The following is a 13,370-nucleotide window of genomic DNA, read 5'->3' as shown; positions in this document are numbered from 1 at the left end:
TTTAAGCCAATAGTAAAAGAAAGAATTAGGGATGTTGATTGCTAAAATGATATTACCAGTGCTCCCGAATTCTATCATCAAATTCTAGATAGCCGCAAACCCTCTACTGCAGATTATCTGTACAATCTCTCCTTAAGGAAATACAGAAGGGCCTTTTCCAGAGCCCACTTTGATGCCCCCCCTTCAGCACTGCTGGCAGGAAGACTTCATGGGACTCCTTATTCACAGAGCCTTTGCCCTTGTGGATCCAGGGAGGTAGAAATTCTTGCCCAGGTCATCATACGGGGTCCTTTTTATGATGTCCCAAGACGTGCTCTGATCTCCCCAATCTTCCCTAAATTTGAGGGTCATACTGATAGATTTTACATTTATTTCTTTTTAAGGGATGCTGACTCTACAATCATACACCAGGTGGCCAAATATTATCAAATTATACAATTATGCAAAACTTTTAATTAGATATATTATTTCACTGTTTTATTGTTTTCCTTTTTCCTGACAACAAACTGTTGGATTAAACTATTTTCTTTTATTGCTGGTCAAAGACCGTAATAAAGATATTTATTCAAATATAAATATTGAAAACTTTCATTGTCCCAGTAATTAGCTGCTCTAGGGCTTTAAAATTTGTATGAAAAAGAGACCTACAATACTGATAACCTTAGTTTCCTAACTATCTTATTCTCTGAGTACACACAGCTGTACAGTATTGTAAAAATTACTAAATTGTATAGACAATAGTCAAGTTTTAAAATACTATACCAGGGACTGCCTTATTCAGAGTGAACTTCCCATCCTGTAAACTCATCCAGAGAGAACCTGCTTAGGCTTCTTTCCTGTTGAGAGGAGAAGTGGGCCAGAAGACCAGCTTTTTGGTTGTGGCCCCAATCTTATGGAATGTGCCTAATCCCCCCCCACCTGATATTTTGGAAGACCCCAAAGACCCTTCTTTTTCAGTGGAGTCTGGGCAGCCATTAAAGTTGTTTAAATATTATTTTAGTTGTAGGGGAGGGCACAAGTAATAATATTAATTAACATTAATTAATCAAGAATAATTAATAACATTCTGACTCTTTTTCCATCATCATTTTCAGGGTCGCTTGCAAACTGTATCTTACATTCTTTTCACCATTCCAGAGCACCAGACAAATAATAAACACATCAGTTACAAAAAATACCTTTACGTATAAATCACTAATTAAGTCAATTTAGATAGACAATTGACAAATCACTAAATCTGGCATAGGCACAATAACATGTAAAATAAACCAGAGTATGAACCCCGGGTATGAAAGATGGCAGGAAATAGTATTATAGTTAAATGGCATAGGACAGCCATTTAGGTATTATGCTATTTCATGTTTTCCCAAGAAAGAGCCACTTTTCAGTGCAGGAAATGAAGATACATCAAGTGTATTTTAGATCTTTAAAAGAAATATTACATTTTACAGCAGGTTCATTTCCAACTGCCATAATGTACAATATATATATTTACCACATAACTTATGAAGTCAATAGTACCATAGCTTATGAAGTGGACAGATGAAGTGGACAGTGAAGAGGTCTTAATCTAAACAGTTGGTAAGGTATACCCAATGTATATTCAACATAAATTGCAAAAAGGCAAATTGGGTCATTAATATTTGAGAGAAACTATTTTGCACAAGAGTTATTAAACAAACTTTATGTGTTATACAAATTAGAACCAAAAACAACTAGAAACCCAAAATAAAAATTTATTTATTTATCATATTTTTATTACCACCCATCTCCCCCACTCGGGGGACCCTGGGCGGTTCACAATAAAACAATTTAAAATTCAATAAAATCAGAATAATATTGATAATCAATAAATATAAATATAAAATATAATGAAATCCAAGTAACGGCAGATCTAATTCCACCCAATGATGGGTAGAAATCATATCGTATCAATACCAAACTAGGTAGTTCAATCTTAATTACTGGGTTTTTTATGCTAAAGGTTCCTTGCTCACCTGGAGAAATTATGTAAAAAAAATTTTTGAACTCATCCATCCAAACTTCTGCAAGTCGCCTATTATTTTTATTAATAATCTGTCCAGTGCCTCCTGGAAAAGTGTAAGGAGTGGCTTTTCGAAAAACGTGTCCAACATGTGAACATGTCACAATTTCCAAAGTTCCTCCACATTGCCAAATCTGAAAATGCCAAACAACAACTATTAAAAATCATTTAAAATAATTAATGTAGTTCCTAGACAATTTAAAATAAATTATAGTTGTATATTAAAACCTGACTTGTAGGCACTGAATCCTCAGGTGCTCCCTTTGTATCACTCCATCTTGGCACATGAGCAAGGCTCATGTATGCCTTTGATAGTGCTCCAGAAACATCTATGTGAAGGCCCTTCTGTTTCTATTGCAAATTATGCCAAAACACATGGAATTTAAAAGGATATTTCTTACTCTGAATGAAATCTCTAGGTTTTCTCCTCCCCATATATCCATTCCAGCATCGTATGTTCCAATTTCTTGAAAATAATCTCTATCTATGGAAAAGAGGCCTCCTGCCATTGTAGGTGTCCTAAAAGAAGGATAAAATTTTCTGAACTGAAATGTGATTTATCAATGCTTAACAGTGAGCTCAAATGGTGAGTGCCAATCAAAAAAAGATAAAACAGGACCTCTGAGAAACAAGAAGACATCAGCTTTCTCCAGAGCTTTGTAGATATACACTACAACATTCTGTTATTGTAGAGAGTAAAGAGGATGACGTTGATGAAGAGAGATCCATTACTAAAGCAACAAAAAGGGAAACATTGCTTAAGCTGAAAAAATGGGGGAGGATTACGAAAACAACTCAGGCCTCCCACCCCAATTCACATGAATATACCAGAGGAACGAGGGGAGCACAATCAGACTTGCAAGATTATATTACTATAATCAATCTAAATAAAAGTAGTTTTTAGTCTATTGTGGAGTCTACATTGTAGGGGTGACAATTATTACCCCATCTGTATTGCTCCAAAGTTAAACCTTATTTATAATGTAGCTAAAATGATCTAAATTAAATTAAATTCATTCTTATTTAAGATACATATGATTCCAGTAGGATTAGTATATTTTTACTTGCTGGATCCATTAAACTATGTGGGTATGATTTTTACAAAGTTACTACAAAAAGAAAGGTTTAGCATAGCAAGCCAGATTCTGAGCTAAGTGGCAGGTTCCAGTTCCAGCCTCCCCATTCTTTTATTGATTGGACTGTGATGATTCTGAAAGATCAGGGAACAGCAATAATAAAGCCTATTTACAAAAAGGAGAAAAGAGACTTCCTAGATAATTATCATCTGATCAGTTTATTAAGGATCATCAGCAAATTTAAAACATGCTTTGAGATCCCTTGCCATTTATTGCAAGGATGAAGAATTAGTAAAAAAAAATGTGAAAAAACAAAAATCCTGAATTCTCAAATTGAGCTTCAGCAAAGGATTGTTACCTTGTCGTGGTGCTGGAGCTTGAGCACCTCAATGATGCCATGAGCTAAACCGTGAAGGGCCACCCAAGACAGGAAGGTCATGACAGAGAAGTCAGACTAAATGTGATCCCTGGGGAAGGTAATGGCAACCCACCCCAGTATTCTTGCCGTGAAAACTAAATGGATCGGTACAACCAGAGATATGTCGGTATACCATTGGAAGATGAGACCCCCAGGGCGGAAGATGGTCAAAATGCTACTGGGGAGGAACAGAGGATGAGTTCAACTAGCCCCAGACGTGATGACGCAGCTAGCTCAAAGCCGAAAGGACGGCTAGCAGCCGACGGTGCTGGTGGTGAACGGCGAATCCGATATTCTAAGGATCAACACACTATTGGAACCTGGAATGTAAGATCTATGAGCCAGGGCAAATTGGATGTGGTTATTGGTGAGATGTCAAGATTAAAGATAGACATTTTGGGCATCAGTGAATTGAAATGGACTGGAATGGGCCACTTCACATCAAATGACCACCAGATCTACTACTGTGGACAAGAGGACCACAGAAGAAATGGAGTAGCCTTCATAATTAATAGTAAAGTGGCTAAAGCAGTGCTTGGATACAATCCAAAAAACGATAGAATGAGCTCAATTCGAATTCAGGGCAAGCCATCACAGTGATCCAAATATACGCCCCAACCACAGATGCTGAAGAAGCTGAAGTAGAGCAGTTATATGAGGATCTGCAGCACGTACTGGACAACACGCCTAAAAGAGACGTTATTTTCATCACAGGAGACTGGAATGCTAAGGTGGGCAGTCAGATGACACCTGGAATTACAGGTAAGCATGGCCTGGGAGAACAAAATGAAGCAGGACATAGGCTGATAGAATTTTGCCAAGAAACCTCACTCTGCATAACAAACACTCTCTTCCAACAACATAAGAGATGGCTTTATACGTGGACTTCACCAGATGGACAACACCGAAATCAGATTGACTACATCCTTTGCAGCCAAAGGTGGCGGACATCTATACAGTTGGTAAAAACAAGACCTGGAGCTGACTGTAGTTCCGATCATGAACTTCTTCTTGCACAATTTAGGATCAGACTAAAGAGATTAGGGAAGACCCACAGATCAGCTAGATATGAGCTCACTAATATTCCTAAGGAATATGCAGTGGAGGTGAAGAATAGATTTAAGGGACTGGACTTAGTAGATAGGGTCCCGGAAGAACTATGGACAGAAGTTCGCAACATTGTTCAGGAGGTGGCAACAAAATACATCCCAAAGGAAGAGAAAACCAAGAAGGCAAAATGGCTGTCTGCTGAGACACTAGAAGTAGCCCAAGAAAGAAGGAAAGCAAAAGGCAACAGTGATAGGGGGAGATACGCCCAATTAAATGCAACATTCCAGAGGTTAGCCAGAACAGATAAAGAATTATTTTTAAAGAAGCAATGCGCGGAAGTGGAAGAAGACAATAGAATAGGAAGGACAAGAGACCTCTTCCAGAAAATTAGAAACATCGGAGGTAAATTCCAGGCAAAAATCAGTATGATCAAAAACAAAGATGGCAAGGACCTAACAGAAGAAGAAGAGATCAAGAAAAGGTGGCAAGAATACCCAGAAGACCTGTATAGGAAGGATAACAATATCAGGGATAGCTTTGACGGTGTGGTCAGTGAGCTAGAGCCAGATATCCTGAAGAGTGAGGTTGAATGGGCCTTAAGAAGCATTGCTAATAACAAGGCAGCAGGAGACAATGGCATCCCAGCTGAACTGTTCAAAATCTTGCAAGGTGATGCTGTCAAGGTAATGCATGCTATATGCCAGCAAATTTGGAAAACACAAGAATGGCCATCAGACTGGAAAAAATCAACTTATATCCCCATACCAAAAAAGGGAAACACTAAAGAATGTTCAAACTATCGAACAGTGGCACTCATTTCACATGCCAGTAAGGTAATGCTCAAGATCCTGCAAGGTAGACTTCAGCAATTCATAGAGCGAGAATTTCCAGATGTATAAGCTAGGTTTAGAAAAGGCAGAGGAACTAGGGACCAAATTGCCAATATCCGCTGGATAATGGAAAAAGCCAGGGAGTTTCAGAAAAACATCTATTTCTGTTTTATTGACTATTCTAAAGCCTTTGACTGTGTGGACCATAACAAATTGTGGCAAGTTCTTAGCGGTATGGGGATACCAAGTCATCTTGTCTGCCTCCTGAAGAATCTGTATAACGACCAAGTAGCAACAGTAAGAACAGACCACGGAACAACGGACTGGTTTATGATTGGGAAAGGAGTACGGCAGGGCTGTATACTCTCACCCTACCTACTCAACTTGTATGCAGAACACATCATGCGACATGCTGGGCTTGAGGAATCCAAGGCTGGGGTTAAAATCGCTGGAAGAAACATTAACAATCCCAGATATGCAGATGATACCACTTTGATGGCTGAAAGCAAAGAGGAACTGAGGAGCCTTATGATGAAGGTGAAAGAAGGAAGTGCAAAAGCTGGCTTGCAGCTAAACCTCAAAAAAACCAAGATTATGGCAACCAGCTTGATTGATAACTGGCAAATAGAGGGAGAAAATGTAGAAGCGGTGAAAGACTTCATATTTCTAGGTGCGAAGATTACTGCAGATGCTGACTGCAGTCAGGAAATCAGAAGACGCTTAATCCTTGGGGGAAGAGCAATGACAAATCTCAATTAAATAGTTAAGAGCAGAGACATCACACTGACAACAAAGGTCTGCATAGTTAAAGCAATGGTGCTCCCTGTAGTAACATATGGCTGCGAGAGCTGGACCATAAGGAAGGCTGAGAGAAGGAAGATCAATGCTTTTGGACTGTGGTGTTGGAGGAAAATTCTGAGAGTGCCTTGGACTGCAAGAAGATCAAACCAGTCCATCCTCCAGGAAATAAAGCCAGACTGCTCACTTGAGGGAATGATATTAAAGGCAAAACTGAAATACTTTGGCCACATAATGAGAAGACAGGACAGCCTGGAGAAGATGTTGATGCTAGGGAGAGTGGAAGGCAAAAGGAAGAGGGGCCGACCAAGGGCAAGGTGGATGGATGATATTCTAGAGGTGATGGAGGTGTTGACGACCGACAGGAAGCTCTGGCGTGGGCTGGTCCATGAAGTCATGAAGAGTCGGAAGTGACTAAACAAATAAACAACAACTCAAACTGAGAAAACCAAGACTATTAAATATCTTGGAATTGTTTTTCAAGGCTTCCAGTGGGAAAAATCCTCACTTAGACAATGTAATTCAGAATGCCCAAAATCAACTTCAGCAACTGGAACTTTCTATTGATCAAGGGGTGCCATATTTATTCCTGATGCCTTAAAGCTATTCTCTGCCAAAGAGTGTTCCCAGCTAGGTCTGTCTGTCTGTCTGTATTTATTTTCAATGGTTACTATCTAAAATTGGAAACTACAATCTAAATTCTACAAAACCTCTTTCAAGTTCTATGCTGTGCCTCAGACATAGCAAACGTATTAGGACTGAAATTGAGATTTGGGTCTTTTTAAAAACCTAGTGGTTAAAACTATACCTGCCTATAAGCTTGTCCCCTTTGACATCAACAGATAATTTCAATGCTGGATGGAGGAGATATCTACCAGAACAGCTGCACTTCTATGGGTCTTAAAAAGGAAGCTCTCACATTTGTAGGATACAAATAGGCCAAAAAGGTATTGACACAGTGTGTGCGGGACACAGAAAGACAATTTGACCAGTCTTAACTATCCAAGGATGTTTCCTTAAGTGGCCAATCTCCCTCAGTAAGACCTGTGGGATATATAAATTCTATCACAATTTTCAAGCTGAGAAGGATTGTAACCTTAGCTCAGTGTAACTGTTTAGTTTTGATCAGGGATATAGCTTTTAGCTTTAAACAACACCATGATTTTATTCTCAAGTTTTAGGTTATTCTTAGTTCAGGTATAGGTTTTTTAGCTTAGTATTAATAATAGTATATTATAGGGCATGAAAAATCTGCTTCAGCACAGTTAAGACGCATCAGAAACTATAAGCTCAATTAATATCCCAGTGAAATAGTTTGGCTCTTCTTTTCATTATTTTGATTAAGTTGGAAACTCTCCCGGCCTTCAGAAAGGGAGTTAAGACCTGGCTATGCCACACCGCTTGGGGCAAAAGTGGGGATAGTTGATTGTGGAGGTGGCTGGTACCATGATGCGGCCCTGGTAAATTTCATTAAGACCATCTTGGGACTTCATATTTATTTTATATTTTATATTTTATACAATATTTATTCATATTTATATTTTATAATGATTTTATTCTTTTATTTATTGTAAACCGCCCAGAGTCATTGTTGCACGAGATGGGCAGTGGAGAAATATATATGGATACCATATGCCCATGCACAGAAAGTCATCAAATTGATGTTTTCTTTAAAGTGCTGATGTTTTCTGATACTGAGCCAAGAGACATCAATTTCAATCAGCTGCAAACACAAAGGTAGGTTTGTTCATGAAAGAATTCCTTTAGATTGGGTTATAGGAAAATATAAGGACTACAAAGATGTATTATGTTTTTTAAGTTCTCCAAATATTCAGGACTTAATCCTGTTCATGACGGGTACAGTGCCTGTTTAAATTGATTTTCACTATACTATCTATTTTCGGCACTGTGACAGATCTTTATTGCATGTTTATTTAAAATATTTATAGGCCAATTTTTAAGACAAAACTCCTCTCAATACGCCTTTAAAATAAAATAGTATAAAAGAAAGCAATAAAACTTATAAACTTATAAGGCCAATAGTTAATAATACCCCCCTTCCAATTTTGAAGTATGGACATACTTAAATCAATCAATAAATCAATTCAGTAAGAGGCTTAAGAGAATAAATGTCTAAGAGCTTTCTTAAAAGTTGCCAGTGATAGGGTGTTAATGAACCTCAGTGACTACCCACCTTTCACATTGTTCCAAGCATCTTTCATATCTTCTTTCTTTACATCCACTTTACATCCATTCTGTTGGCAATCTATTTCCTAATCCTTTTTCATAGAGGGCTTGTACTTTCTCTTCCTGAAGTTACTCTAATTTTACTTGTTTTACCATCTGTGTTCTTCCATGTCTATTTTCCCCCCAAAATACTTTCCCCCAAAATACTCTCCTGAAACTAACAAAATGCTCTGTCCTACATTCAGAACCTATAATCTATCACTAATTATTTTAATCATTCATAAACAATCAAATCAATTGTTGATTCATTTCTTTTCTATGTATACATTAACAGACATGCTTTAAACAAACTTTTTTTCTAAAAATCTGAATTCATTCTTAGGTCTTCAAACGGCTCAATCACATTTTCTGTACTCTAATTCCTACCTATACATTCACGCAACTAACAAAATAACATTTTTTGCGAACACACTGATTCAGACTTTTTTTACAGTTTTTCCCAAAATACATTTCTGATTCTTCTATTATCAGCATTTATGCATACATGAAGCGTAACATCACAATTTTCACCAACTAATGAATTTCTACTTCCATATGCATCCACAAGAATCTAGATAACACCAATTCATACTTTCTGACATACTTTTTAGCCTTTTCATTCATGATTAAGTCTGCATATTTACTTCTACCTGTTTTCAGTTTCACTCCACATTAGTTTACCTTCACTCAGATCTATTATATCTTTCTCCTTTTTCTTACTTTCACAAATGCTCAACATGCCTATTTTTCTTTCATTTCATTTGCTAATTCATCCTCTTTGCCATTTACTCCTCTTACATTCCAAGTAGCAATTTTCCATATGTTAGAGTCATTGCCAGATGACACCACAGATACTGATCATACAACATCATGGCTTTAATCAATTAAGGATTTCACATAACAGCAACACTTTTTGGTAAGATAGAAGAGTTGCTGATGAGGTTACAAACCTCAGTCACACCTGTGCCTCATGCAGCATTACCTGCAATATTCAGGAAAAGTAATGATCAGTTTGGTCACGCTTTGGCTAATATCCCACAAATGTACCCAAAACCCACTGAAACCAGAATAGTGTGAACTCAGGAATGTTCACATTACTCTATGCAAGCCAGGATGTCTAAACTAGAAATTATCTTGCAAGCCAACATAGTGATGCACACATCCCACTATCCTGATAAGCTCAAGTTAGTTATTTACTATTTTACTATACCAAAAATAATCTTTGAAACTTTTAATTATTTAGATATTCATTATAACTTGTTAATGCATTTACAAATGATCTTTTTAAACAAACACAGAACAGTATTATGTATTTTTCCAGTAATGCAAAACAAATAATTAAATTTATCATTTTAGCTCCCCATTATCATCATCATACACGAGTACAAAGGCATTAATTATTGTAGACTTATTATTTGGCTGTAATACTGGAATTCTTAATTTGAAAATAAACCAACAGCAACTTTTTCTTGCTATACCTTCTTCAAAACATTCTGAATTCCTTGGTGTTTGTCAGCTTTCCTTAACCAGGTAGGCAAGAAACTGGCAGGAATAGACTTCCATGGACATGATACAGAGATTATAGAAAAGCTAATATGGAAATTACAGAAAAGGTATGAAGCCATTACAAAACAATTCCAGTGATTTCTGTGTATCAAATACAAGCCTTATTTATGGTAAAATTATGGTTTAAATTTTATTTATTTATTTGTCATATTCATATACCGCCCATCTCACAAAACATGATTCACTTGTTTCACACGAACAGTGTAACAGGTTCAAAGTCTTTTATTTCTGAGGAATAGTTTCCATCTGCCTCTGATTTTGGAAATAGACCAGTCTGGTTTCAGGTTGTTTGCCTGTGACCTTCTGAGAAATCTATTTCACATTAATTCATTAATCATAGTCCTTTGTAATTCTATAATTCTCTATAACCCTTACAGGAATAACCATTAAAACAGAATATCCATCAAAGTATCCACATTTATTTATTATCCCGCCTTTTATTATTTTTATAAATAAGTCAAGGCGGCAAACATACCTAATACTCCTTCCTCCTCCTATTTTCCCCACAACAACAACCCTGTGAGTTGAGTTGGGCTGAGAGAGAGTGACTGGCCCAAGGTCACCCAGCCGGCCTTCATGCCCGAGGCAGGAGTAGAACTCAGAGTCTCCCAGCTTCTAGCCCGTTGCCTTAACCACTAGACCAAACTGGCTTAATAAAGAACCAGTTTTCCTTACCTAACTGGAAGAGTCCGATCACCTTTCCTTCGATCCATTTCTCTCTGAGGAACAGGATACCATCGGAAATTTAACTTCCAGTTGAATCCTCCGTAAGTCATATCAGAGCCTGCCATATATTCAAATGTGTCATCACTGATTACATCAATGATAGGACAAACTACTGTTTTCCTAAAGAAAGAAATGACATGAACTGTTATAGGACAAAGATAACAACAATGCTCATTTTTATTTGTAAGCCACCCAGAGTCACTTTTATAGTGAGATGGGCGGTGTATAATAAAGTAAATAAAGAAACAAAGAAACAACAATGCTCTGTGATATTCAGTGCAGGGGAGCAGTCTGCAACGATTATTATTAAATGATCTTTGGTTCTAATTTCCTAAACATTGGAGACTAACTGTAATGATGACTCAGCATTAGGGACAATCTATTAGAGACTTGCATGTCACCAAATTGTCTGGACACCTGTTCAGATTCAGAAGCAGAGGATGAAATATTACAAACATTATCTCCATCTGGCTTCAACTCAACTAGCATTTCAGGCAAAACATGTGAGATCCTTTGAAGCTCTACAGCTTTCATATGGAAAGTGAAATAGTAGCAAACTATAGCATTAACACTGGATTGACCCATATTAAAATCTTATTTGCTTAAAAAAAAGCATTTATATTCATCAGTAGACTGGGGAAAAGCAGGGATGGCTAGGGATTATAGGAATTACAATCCATTATACATACACAACACATTTGAGTATGATTGTGTTCTGCTGCTTATTTTTGTCAAAACCTACTCTACTACAAAGCCCTTAAAAGGATCTACAAACTTTAATCATTGCTTCCAAAGATTTCAGTTATCTTTATAAACACATTTCAGCTAAATTAATAAATATTAACCTTTAACAGATTTTATAAAATAACCACCTATTAGCTTTTATCCGTGCTAACAGAGGCTCAAGCCAACCTACAGTGCATTCACAATGAGCGTCTAAAAAGGTAATGACTTGGCCTTTAGAGGCAGCAGCTCCTTTCAATCTGGCTCTGATGAGTCCAGAACGCTGCTCCATTCGAATCACATACACTGGTATTCGTAATTTTTTCACATAGCTCTCCAACGGTCTCTTCAAGAAGTCTGAAAAATATTGTCAAACAAAAAGTGGCTTAAATGTTTCACATATAAACCCTTAATAGCATTAGTCAAACTCTTACATTGGCTTTTGTCTAAATTACCTCTCAATTGGATCAGTCACAGTCACAGTGACAGTGACAAGACAATTCAGCAGAGTTGTTCCTCCTTTTTTTGGCAATTCTTTCTGGAGAAACAGAAAGTTGGACTTACCATGAAATGTCTTTCCAGATGCAAAAAATGGACCTGACATGGTTAACAAGAAGGCAGAGCCAACGGACAAAAGCTTAGTATTCTACCCTGAGAGAAGAACTCTTGACTTCAGCTATAAAAAAAACTTATGAAAATGACCACACAATCCAGCAACAAGCTAGAACAAACAGCAAAATGAAAAAGCAGGAGATAGAACAATACAATGGAATCCCCAATTAGCCATTGACTTGAATAAAATGTCTATTCTGTGCAATCAAAGAAGAGGGAAGGACTGTGAGGTCCATTCTCTGCTGGCCAGAAGGATAGTTCATGGTAAGTGCAACTCTCCATTCTCAATAAGCAGAGGAATGTAGCTGACAGGAGAAATATAATTTAAAAATAGTATTCCAAATGAGCATAGTACATCCACTAAAGTGAGCTTCAGTCAGAGGAACATCAATCAAATCCACTAATGAATTCTACAGTGTCAATGAGCAAACAAGCAGTCCATATTGTCCACGAAAACATTAGATTCTTACAAATTTAAACCTGCCTAAGGTTTAGTGGCATTAACCTGAGGAAGCTGGCAGATTCTTTACGCCAAATATCCCCCTCTTTAGTGACCAATGCTAGGGCCATTTCTGTTCTCAGTCCCCACCTAAGCAGGAAATTAGCTGGCTATCAAAATGCCTGAAGATCTGATTCAACATATATGTATTTAAAGAACCTATAAAAACCCCAGGCGTTGCAATTCCGTTTCTTTGAATAAAGAGGAATAGTATTTGAAACTACTATTATCAGCATGTTCTGAAAAATCTTCCAATGCATATAATTAGTTTCATTGTGTTGTCAAGAAACCAGCTCTGCTATTTACCTCAGCTTCTTGAGCTGACATAGATTATCCAGATTAAAGCTTATTGTGGAGACATGTGCATCATGTAAACACCCAGATGACCCCTTAAAAGAATTATAGTTACAGATAAGCAACTTGTTCTTTTTGTGAACTCTAGTGATCACACTGATATACAACAAACTATACATTCTGGAGATGAAGCAAACTCCTTGTTGCATAGTAGAGAATAACATAGCTTGCCCCAAAGCTGTAAGTTCATCATAATTCCTGATGAATAGTGCTTGGTTGAAACCAGATGCCGCCCTACAGTTGTCAGAAAGCTAAATGCCTCTCCTAAGGTCTGTGGCTATGTCATTATCCTAATGAAGTAAGCACAGAGATTTCCAGAATATGACTGACAATTTGTATGTTAATCTAACGGTATCCACAATACTGAGAAAGTCTCTGCAGTGAAGCTGACAGTCCTTTCTTGGAAAGCGAATAGTAAATCAGAAGCCTTTGTGTTTGATGCAGCCTA

At 37.3% G+C, this 13,370-nt stretch overlaps 1 protein-coding gene across 4 annotated transcripts in view; it reads right to left on the bottom strand.

Moving 5' to 3' along the window:
• Nucleotides 1-13,370, bottom strand: part of GALNT1 (polypeptide N-acetylgalactosaminyltransferase 1) — a 96,941-nt gene that overhangs the window by 30,583 nt on the left and 52,988 nt on the right. For 3 of the 4 annotated variants that reach the window (XM_063300319.1, XM_063300320.1, XM_063300321.1), the window contains 4 exons: nt 11,607-11,814; nt 10,684-10,854; nt 2,446-2,563; nt 1,998-2,178 (listed from right to left, as the gene is read on the bottom strand). In XM_063300319.1, coding sequence (XP_063156389.1) covers nt 1,998-2,178; nt 2,446-2,563; nt 10,684-10,854; nt 11,607-11,814 — 678 coding nt within the window. Of the gene's footprint in view, nt 1-1,997; nt 2,179-2,445; nt 2,564-10,683; nt 10,855-11,606; nt 11,815-11,912; nt 11,996-13,370 lie in introns of those variants that run through there. The other variant, XM_063300322.1, reaches the window with a different exon arrangement.

The sequence above is a fragment of the Candoia aspera genome, chromosome 4 (assembly GCF_035149785.1).
Source record: "Candoia aspera isolate rCanAsp1 chromosome 4, rCanAsp1.hap2, whole genome shotgun sequence".
Classification (NCBI taxonomy): Eukaryota; Metazoa; Chordata; class Lepidosauria; order Squamata; family Boidae; genus Candoia; species Candoia aspera.
The sequence above is the reverse complement of the archived record's forward strand: the minus strand, read 5'-3'. Positions and strand labels throughout refer to the sequence as shown.